This window comes from Schistocerca piceifrons, chromosome 2 (assembly GCF_021461385.2).
Source record: "Schistocerca piceifrons isolate TAMUIC-IGC-003096 chromosome 2, iqSchPice1.1, whole genome shotgun sequence".
Classification (NCBI taxonomy): Eukaryota; Metazoa; Arthropoda; class Insecta; order Orthoptera; family Acrididae; genus Schistocerca; species Schistocerca piceifrons.
Genome location: NC_060139.1, coordinates 584,350,433 through 584,361,327, shown reverse-complemented (window position 1 = coordinate 584,361,327; position 10,895 = coordinate 584,350,433). Strand labels below are relative to the sequence as shown.

At 42.6% G+C, this 10,895-nt stretch overlaps 1 protein-coding gene across 1 annotated transcript in view; it reads right to left on the bottom strand.

Moving 5' to 3' along the window:
* Positions 1–331: 331 nt before the first annotated feature.
* LOC124775615 (galactose mutarotase-like) overlaps positions 332–10,895 on the bottom strand; it is a 66,006-nt gene continuing 55,442 nt past the window's right edge. The window contains exon 5 of the mRNA XM_047250444.1: positions 332–670. Within this exon, the coding sequence (XP_047106400.1) occupies positions 332–670 (339 nt within the window). The remainder of the gene's footprint in view (positions 671–10,895) is intronic.

Below are 10,895 nucleotides of genomic sequence, written 5' to 3'. Positions count from 1 at the left end.
GCTTTAGGAGGAAATTAACGTATGTGAAATGACCTTCAACCCCTGCAAGTATGAAGTAATTCGAAAAGGGCCAGTCCGTAACGTCCCCTTGTGAGTCGCTTACCAAGAAGTTTCATTTGCAGAGGAGACAGAGACTATCTTTTGTCCCACTTGCTTAGCATCAGAATCCCTTCAGTATTAATGGGGATTCCTATCAGAGCTGGCACTGAGAAAAGTCTTTTCTACCCTTTATTGTTGTTGTCCTGGTGGTGGGATAGCTCCTACCGTTGCCCAGGATACGCCCAATCGTCTATGATGGCATTTTTAGATACGTTTTGAATCTGTTAAAACTTTACTCTCCTGGATGCGAAAATAATAATAATAGCTTAAGAACAGAAAGAGGCAGTGTGCGAGTAACCTTGTTGACGGCGTTGGGGTACCCCTGGGGCGTGATCATGATGGCGCCGTTCTTGTAGTAGGAGCTGCCGCCCTTGCCAGCCAGGCCGGGCAGCGTGGTGGCGCTGACGTGGCAGCTGACGTCAGACTTCTGCGTCGGCGGTCGTTCGCCCTCCTCCAGACACTCCGGCTGCTCGCCGGCCTCGGCGGCGTCGCCCGCGCCCTCCTCCTCCTCCTCTGGACCCGCATACAAGTCCACGTAGTCCGGGAACAGCTCGTCCGCCGACGCCCGATTCTGCTCGCAAAACGGGATGGGATACACGATGAAGTTGAGGTTAGGAAGACTCGGTCTCACATGGGGACCTACCAAAAACTGAAGGGTGGGGGCTGGAGGATGGAAGGTGGAGAATGAGGCGGCAGAGGAAGCAGCTGCGTTCTCCTCCACCCACCACAAAAATTATCTTTCCAAACATAGCTCTCACTGTAACGTTTCGAAAGTTAAGGCACTGGGTCAAGTGTCAGACACAGTGGTCTACTGGTAAAGGTCAGGTCGCCTTCAGAAGGCTGTCATTTAAAAGCCATGCATGGGATGAGCTACCGATACCAGTTGAGCAGTAGACAGCAGCGGCTGGCATAACAGATGGGCCACATGGGAATGTATGTTGTGAGAAGCAAGTGCTTATTATAATGTGTGCAGAAACCTCATCCTCCAAACAGCTAATGACATTAATGTAATCATGTTCAGAAACGATCACAATTTAGAAACACGAACTCAGGGAAAGCCCCAGTGATCATAAGAAAGACTCCACAGTGATGTAGAAAGCTTCTCTCTTTATAAAGCAGACTATATGCATGTATATCTGGGATCTCCTTGCAAAGCCCTGGATCGATTTCAACCAATATATAGCACAGAAATAGCAGGCTTCATGGGGCTTGTAACATCCTAGCTCCAATAGGAGCAGAGATATTGGCAAAAGCGTTTTTTTTCAGCTTCTGCCATATAGGCTGTCTTGCACGTAGGAGGATTGTGTGGCAATAGTATCGGTCTACCTTACCACCCTGTTTTGCAGTGAAGCCTACACATCACAGTCAAGAAACGATTTTCCAATCCCCAACATGTTGGCTGCCCTGCACAACTGGTGTGTCATATGGCAGTACTATCAGGCAGCTTTATCGACCTCCTTTCCAGGGGTTACACCTGCAGATGGGCACTACTGATCAGTGAGAGAGGGGGAGAATGAGCTGGACAGAAAAATGTGAGAGGTGGAGATGGACAGAGAGAGGGGCACAGGAGGTGGACAGAAAGTTGGGTGATGTGGGGAAAGACAGAGGGATGAGGACGAGGAGATATACATTGAGAGGAAGAGGGGCTGGAGCACATGGACAAGGGAGGGGAAGAAGATGTCATCGGAGTAGATAGAAACATAGAGTTAGGAGGATGAGCTGGGCAGAGATATGAGAGAGAGGGAGCGATGAACACAGTGAGGGAGAAGGGGGAGGAGGAGGAGACGTATGCAGTTATATATGACGAAGATGTATGTGGGTGAAGCTGTGGAGAAAGGCAAGTTGATAATAAATGCGGGTCATTAATAATAAGTCGAGATCGTATTGTGATACCGATCAGCCACAAGAGTTCTCCAAGATGCAAGAAATGAGTTCACACTTATAACGATATCGATCTTAGTGCAAGGGAGCTGTGGCCCCTAGAGGTAGTGGGTGTACCACGTAATATAATTGGGTTGGAGCCTCAATAAGCAGCGAAGCTACTAATTGAATTGTACCAGTTTACACAGTTTAGTCTGTAATATACACTAAATGATCAAAAATATTCGGACACTCCTGTATAAGGCGGAACTGAGCACTGGATGTCATAGGCGGAGCTGACAGCTCACAGCAGGCGGGAGTATTATGTTTTCAGTGGAGAAGCAATAACAGCTGAATGGGTCAGTCAGGAGAGCTTGGCGACTCCTAACGAGGACTAGTCATTGGATGACACATGAGCAACAAATATTTCAGCGATATTTCAATTCTTCTAAAGTTGCACAAGTCGACTGCAGAAAAGTGAAGAACAACCACAGAGATCCGACAGACCTCATGTACTCATGTACAGGAACCGTCGAGCATTGCGGAGGATGATATTAAAAGATTGCATAAAATCAGGGGAAGGAGTTGTAAGTGGGCTGCTTCTGTGTTGGCAGCGCTGCGTAACGCTTTGTATTGGATCTCTGACTGCGCTTTCTTTGTAAGAGACTCTGTGGCTCGTTGGACTCATTGTTGGAAGTTAATCGCCAGTAGTGTAGGACAGTTGGAAGTTACGGTCGCTAGCACTGATGGAAGTACTGTTGGGCAGTTGGAGGTGAACAGCCAGCAGTGACGGATGTTAAATGTGAGAAGTTACCATTGATGAAGTGTTAGCGTAGGCTAATGATCTGGAAGTATCCGACTTGGAGACTGAAAATTGATTATATATCTTTGTACTGGATGTCGATGACGATTTATATTCGTGTTTGAACTGGATGTCACTTTATTAAGGTAAAGAATACATCATTTGGTTTGCAACAAAATCTTTCCTTTGTAAACACATGCCTATTGGTAGTTAGAATCTTTTATTTAGCTGGTAGTATTGACGCTCGCTGTATTGCAGTAGTTCGCGTAATGAAGATTTTTGTGAGGTAAGCGCTTAATGAAATGTATAGGCTATTGTTAAGCTTACTTTATAGTCAGGGCCATTCTTTTGAATTAATTATTTGAAGTCAGGCTATCTTTTTTTTTTTTTTTTTTTTTTTTTTTTTTTTTTTTTTTTTTTTTTTTTTTGAGCAGTCAGATTGTGTTGCGCTAGGATAATGTGGGTCTCAGTCATTCAGCAATCAGCAATTTAAGTCACTCGCGAGTTCCAGAGTGCTACCGGCAGTCCACCTAACAGCATGGCTGTGTGTAGGGAGTTAAAAACTAAGAGGTATAGTGGTCGAGCGGCAGTTATATCTCTGCATGAACACTCAGCCATACACAGAAGCTTTATTATACTGTTATTGTAGGGGTTCCTTGCTGCTGATTACCACCACTCGCTGATTAACAAAATGAAGCCCAATAGGCCCTGCTGTTCTAAACCCATTTATGTCGAAGATCTTGTACGGAAGTATACTAAATAACAGCTACGCTGCATATTAATTACGATTTAACAAAAAACAGTCGTTTAATGCAGTTATCATCTTTAAACATTTAAAAAAAACTCGATCTATAATATTACAAAAAATATAGTACGTTAAGTATTGTGCAAAGTTACTTAAGGGGGATTACTACGTGAGTAAGTCTCAAAAATCGATTTTTTAAAATTTTTATCTTAAAAAATTCTTTGTACTATTTTGAACAAGGAAAATTTTCAGAATGAGATTTTCACTCTGCAGCGGAGTGTGCGCTGATATGAAACTTCTTGGCAGATTAAAACTGTGTGCCGGACCGAGACTCGAACTCGGGACCTTTGCATTTCACGGGCAAGTGCTCTAGAGCAAAGCTCCCGAGTTTGAATCTTGGTCCGGCACATAGTTTTAATCTGCTAGAAAGTTTCAAGGATAATTTTACTTCAAGAAATGGTACCAAAGAAAGCCACAAAATTAAAGGAATTTAAAAGTGTCTGCACACATGAAGATGCCCCATGTCACGTGGACAGCTCTGTTAATAACAGAGTGCTCACTTGTTTGTTTTTTATCACTTTTTAAACTGTAATGCCGTAGTGACGCAATGTTATTAGAGAAGTAGTTACATGGTAGGATTCAAATCCCAGATGAGAGGTTTAAGAAACCTTGTTTGGGAACGGATAAGAGAAACTGTTCTGGTAGGTCTAAATATTTTGAAAATAGGTGCGCTGTATGCTCTGCTACGTTTCAATGATGGTGCGGCGTCAAGGTACAAGGTTATGGAACTCATGGGAGTGCCTGGTGGATTAGATATGCTAAGAACTTTATTGCCATTGTCCGTAGGAGACTCTTCAATGCAGAGAAATCAGTGTTGGAAGCTACCAAGAAGTAAAAACAAGAAGAAGGAATGGGAAAAAGAAGAGGGAGGGAGAATAACATCAGAAACAAAATGAATATGGACCTGGGATGCGTTAGTGCTACGCAGGGTAGGTAAAGAAACAAGGTTTAACTTTAACGTGAATTTCCCAGTTCCGGTGCACATTGGTTAAAAACCAATGAAGATAGAGAACAGAAATTTTGCATATTTCTTCAGACATAGTTAACTTAAAAGTAGACTATTCTTATGACTTAAATTAAAAAATTAAAGACCTTTTTAAAGAAAGCAATTAGTTAATTACTGAAATTTTTGATAATCATCACTAAAAAATTTTTGAGCCATAATTTACGATAGAAACATCTTTTTAAAAGTCTGCTTTAAACATAATAGTATAAAGAACTTCTAGAAAAAAATCATGCTTCTACATTGCTTTTATTTCCAGATATGTGTACAAATGCTATACATAAATAAGTAACATGCTTTATTTCACTTGCAATACAAAGTACAATAAAAAAAAAAAAAAAAAACGTGAGACCGAAAGTTGAGGTTCATAATCAAACTATCACCAAATGATCTGTTAAAAGATGATAAGAAATACGTGGGCTTACAACTCTTATTCTTTGCGCTCGCTATTTAGAAAACTGACAAATTATTCAAGATTCTCTCTTGTATTCACGAATCAGTCCCCTCAAAGAGCCCTAAGATCTACTGAGAAAGCGATATTGTAGTGCCGTATGTTGTGCATCGTGATCCTATCTGGTATTTTAATTATCTGATTGCTTAGCAACAGTAGTTACAACCTGCACATTGTATACTCGACCGATAGCCAAGATTCCTTTGACTGTCATAGAAATTCAGATTTTATGAATACGATTAATACCAGATAGGACGGACGGTGTGCACTACTACATAAATTCCTTTCGCGTGATGTATACAGGGTGAGTCATTAACTATTGCCACCTAGAATAACTCCAAAAGTATGATAGGTCCTGAAAAGTTTGTGGGACAAAAGTTGCATGTGACAACGGGGGCCATTATATGATGTTGGCTTTTTGTTGCTAGTTGGGGTGGCTTCAGAAATATGAAGGTCAACTTCGCTTTTTAAATGGGATGCTATAGTTTGGTACTTATTTTCTGATAGCGGCTATCAAGACGAATACAATGATGTGTAACAGTAAGGTCTTTGAAGGTCATTGAAGGTCACAAAGATGCCATGAACGTCCATTTACAGAAGGTGTTCGAAGTGATGACCATTGGTATCAAAGCAGTACTGCAATCTTCGTATCACGGATTGAGCGGTATTCCTTATCAGATCGGCATTTATCAAAGCACATGCTCTGACAATTCTCTCTCGTATATCGTGTGTATAATAAATATTCGCCGAATACGACGTATCCATCTGACGTGCCATTGACATGTAAACACCATTCGTCGGTTTCGCAATATCACGCTATAGGAACGGTAAGACTAGTATCGTTGAATCAAGCGAATGTGAATGATGTATTCCTTTGAAGAACAAGTCGATGTTGTAAGCATAGGCATAGGCGTTCATGACACCTTTGTGACCTTCGTTGGCCGGCTGGAGTGGCCGAGCGGTTCTAGGCGCTACAGTCTGGAGCTGCGCACCGCTACGGTCGCAGGTTCGAACCCTGCATCGGGCATGGATGTGTGTGATGTCCTTAGGTTAGTTAGGTTTAAGTAGTTCTAAGTTCTAGGGGGCTGATGACCTCAGAAGTTAAGTCCCATAGTGCTCAGAGCCATTTGAACCATTTTGACCTTCGTTGTCCTTCAAAGACCTTACTGTTATACATAACTGTATTCGTCTTGATAGCCGCTATCAGAAACTATAGCAGCGTATTTTAAAAAAAAAAACAGTGTTGACCTTCATATCTCTGACGCGACCCCACCTAGCATCAAAAAGCCAACATCGTATTATGGACCCCGTTGTCCCATGCAACATTTGTCCCACAAACTGTTCAGCTGCTATCACACATTCGAAGTTATTCTAGGTGGCAATAGTTAGTGAATCACCCTGAATAGCTGGCTTAATATTATAAGCTGCTGTAGAGAGCGACCCCACTGTACAGTGGATGGCCGGAAACGAATAATTTGGAGTGATGAAACACGCTGTACCCTGTGGCAATCAGAAAGGTTTGGGTTTGTCGAGTGCATCGAGTACGTTACCTGCAACTATGCATAGTGCCAACAGTACAGAGTTGGTGGTGGTACAGTGTGACAGTGTTTCTCGTCGTTCTGTGTACAGTAGAGGAGCACTACAGAGACTTTGATTGTATCAGCAAGACAATGGACTCTGTTATAAAAAACCTTCTGTGAGATAGTGGCTTGTGGACAATAACATTCTTGAAATAGGCCAGTCTGCCCAGAGTTCCGGCAAAAACCCAATGGAACGCTTCTGGAATGAGTTAGAAGTTAGAAAGTAGACTTTGCTGCAAACCTCGGCGTTCGATATCATTACCTCCTCTCGTTTTTACTCTGAAGGAAGAATGGGGTGCCATTCTTCCATAGACATTCAGACTTTATTGAAAGGGTCCCCAGCAGAATTCAGATAGATGTAAGGATGAAAGATAGCCACACTACATATTAATGTTCACTCATAAGTGTCTAGATACTTTTCATCAGATACTGTAGAACTCCCCAACTTAGTGATAGTTTTGATCTCCCTTAATATTTCACGTGGAAGGCTGAGGATTCTACTCAGCATAGCAACACATCTCTTCTTTCAAATCTGTCTTTTCAAAAAATCTGTCTCTTATAGGAGGGGATGAGAAATTTCATTTGAGTGTCACACTGTCGGGTGCGCGAGTCATCCAACTATGTGATATTCCTCATTTTACCTACGACTTTCACCATAGTGGATGTGTTACATTATTGCAGTGCTTTTATTGGAATCTGAGTATTTTACCTGATACAAACTGTCAGTTTTAACGCACATCACATGAAAAAATAAACTCTTGGATAAATGCTTTGATACTCTACTTCCTATGTCTTCACAAAAACGTCTCACCCCACTTTTTTCCAACCACATTACCCTTGAACTAAGGAACAGCGCAAGTGGCTTGTGTCAAATAATTCTTCACTATCAGACACAATTCGATTTATTAAGTGGAAAACCATACGCAGTAGGCAATTACATGGGCACAAATTACATTTTCTTCTAGCTTTGGTGATGTTGGTTATTTACCAGGGTTTCGAAGGGCAAAGATCCATTTTACTTTGTCATTTTCATCCTTTTAGAAATCACATTTCGTGTACTCGTGTACTCCATATCTGTAACTAGCACTACGAGCTGTGATCCTTTTATTTTTCACGTCGTCCTTTGATTTTCCAGCAATGCTGTTGAATAACTTGTAAGAGTTCGACTACCCAACTTTCTTCTACTCACTACCACACATGAAACCATTTCTGTAACAATCAATACAAAAATACGTCACGTAACTGTGTCAGACTTCTAAAAAACTAGTGTCTCATTGTTAGGTGCCTAACTTCTACTGTTTCATACAAACGACCACAAAACCTGATTGTACAAACAGTTCATACTGCCAAAGGCCGCATTTTGTAGCTGATATTATTGAGATGAACATAAAAACTTACGAGGTTTCTCAGGACACTGGATATAATGAAGTCAGAGGAAACTGTGTGAATCACCTGAATACACTAACAACTCACACTGTAGGGTAAATCCCGGATGGACGGCTATACGGGAGAGATGGCCAACGCTTGCAATTCTTCCATGATTCGCTGTACAGCACTACCGGCCGATTGGTAATTAGTCAGTAGCGCGAGTGAGTGTTACTGCTCCGGATGGCTCTTTATATCTACTAAAAGTAAGTAATTTCCATGATTTCAGATTTCGGTGTACCATGAAATTATGTAGCACGTCATAACCTTCCGATTTCAACAGAACTTAGGCAGTGAGTAACGACGGAAACTTTAGAGTTGTTCAGGTCTAACTGTATACCGGTACGCAGGTTTTGTCTGAGTTTGCGTCCACCATGGTTGATGACGCACTATGGCCGTCTCCCGGCTGATCAGGAGAGACGGCTATACCACCGTCGGGACAGATGGCCCTCCCATAAACGTGTTATACATTAAAAGATTGATGGCATGGTTATTTTTTACACATGCCAAACAAGTACATCCGAAAGGCCGGCTCTTCTAGGCGATCATGGGAAGAAGATCTTAAAAATGCTGTTAATAAAGTAAACAATGATGGTTATTCTAGGAGGAAAGCTTCCACAGAGTTTAATATTCCCAACAAACTCTTGAGATAAAATTAGAGACCAGTCGTAATTCCAAAATTCCAATGGGTCTTAATTCTTGTTTTGATTCAGCTGATGAGTTGCGACCTGTCCACCACATAAAAAATGGAGGCCCATGATTTTCACTTAATAAGGGACAGTGTAGTTATGATTTTGCTCTGAAGCTTGTCCTTAAACATAAATTTAATAATGAAAAGGAAAAATGTCACCAAACATCCTCTAGAAGAAGAGCAACGTCACCTCTATTAGGACCTTCTACCAGAACAGACGATAGATCTATTTGGCCAATGCTTTCAAATGAAACGAATCAAGTCACCATTACAAAAATTCTGAACAATTATTTCACTTTCGTCAGCTAGACCTGAATCTCAAACAAACACACGTAGGCCTAGAAAAGTTAAAGATAAAAACTTGACGTAAAAAAAAAATATCAGAAAGTTAAAATTTAAACTTGATGAACAAGGAAAAAAACTAGGTCTATTGAGAAAAAAGATAGTGAAAAAGGCTCAGATCAGGAAATTTAAAGGTACTTCAGAGAGTTCAGACTCGTCAGATGACATTCACTGCAAGGAAGAGTCAAGTGACGAACTTATTGAAGAAGAGGACGCGTGCGCTTGATGCGATGAAGACTACTCAAAAACAGAAAAACCCTTGATTCGATTCACTGTGGCAGGTGTAAGCATTGGTTACATGAATCCTGCACGTCATATGTTGATGTTTGCCATCGACAGAGTCAACTAACTGTATAACTGAGACAATTTCTCATTATTTTCTGTATGAAACTGGTATGTTCCTACGAATTCATAAAAATGTTAAAAAAATTCAAGAATTATAAACTGCTTTTTACAAATAAGGTTCTGTTTCAGTTATAATTTACATAGAATTAATATCATTATGAATTTTTTTTACATCAAGAGATTCAATAAAATGTTTTCAAATTGCTGAAAAGTAAGTAATTTTCTCTTTGATTTGAAAGTATTTTGTCTGATGATCATCTATCCCGTACATGTCTGGCCATCTAACCCTGATACTCGGGTGAGATGGCCGAGTGTTAAATATTTTATAAGAATTTATAGATAGTATGAAATTTGGTATATACACTCCTGGAAATTGAAATAAGAACACCATGAATTCATTGTCCCAGGAAGGGGAAACTTTATTGACACATTCCTGGGGTCAGATACATCACATGATCACACTGACAGAACCACAGGCACATAGACACAGGCAACAGAGCATGCACAATGTCGGCACTAGTACAGTGTATATCCACCTTTCGCAGCAATGCAGGCTGCTATTCTCCCATGGAGACGATCGTAGAGATGCTGGATGTAGTCCTGTGGAACGGCTTGCCATGCCATTTCCACCTGGCGCCTCAGTTGGACCAGCGTTCGTGCTGGACGTGCAGACCGTGTGAGACGACGCTTGATCCAGTCCCAAACATGCTCAATGGGGGACTGATCCGGAGATCTTGCTGGCCAGGGTAGTTGACTTACACCTTCTAGAGCACGTTGGGTGGCACGGGATACATGCGGACGTGCATTGTCCTGTTGGAACAGCAAGTTCCCTTGCCGGTCTAGGAATGGTAGAACGATGGGTTCAATGACGGTTTGGATGTACCGTGCACTATTCAGTGTCCCCTCGACGATCACCAGTGGTGTACGGCCAGTGTAGGAGATCGCTCCCCACACCATGATGCCGGGTGTTGGCCCTGTGTGCCTCGGTCGTATGCAGTCCTGATTGTGGCGCTCACCTGCACGGCGCCAAACACGCATACGACCATCATTGGCACCAAGGCAGAAGCGACTCTCATCGCTGAAGACGACACGTCTCCATTCGTCCCTCCATTCACGCCTGTCGCGACACCACTGGAGGCGGGCTGCACGATGTTGGGGCGTGAGCGGAAGACGGCATAACGGTGTGCGGGACCGTAGCCCAGCTTCATGGAGACGGTTGCGAATGGTCCTCGCCGATACCCCAGGAGCAACAGTGTCCCTAATTTGCTGGGAAGTGGCGGTGCGGTCCCCTACGGCACTGCGTAGGATCCTACGGTCTTGGCGTGCATCCGTGCGTCGCTGCGGTCCGGTCCCAGGTCGACAGGCACGTGCACCTTCCGCCGACCACTGGCGACAACATCGGTGTACTGTGGAGACCTCACGCCCCACGTGTTGAGCAATTCGGCGGTACGTCCATCCGGCCTCCCGCATGCCCACTATACGCCCTCGCTCA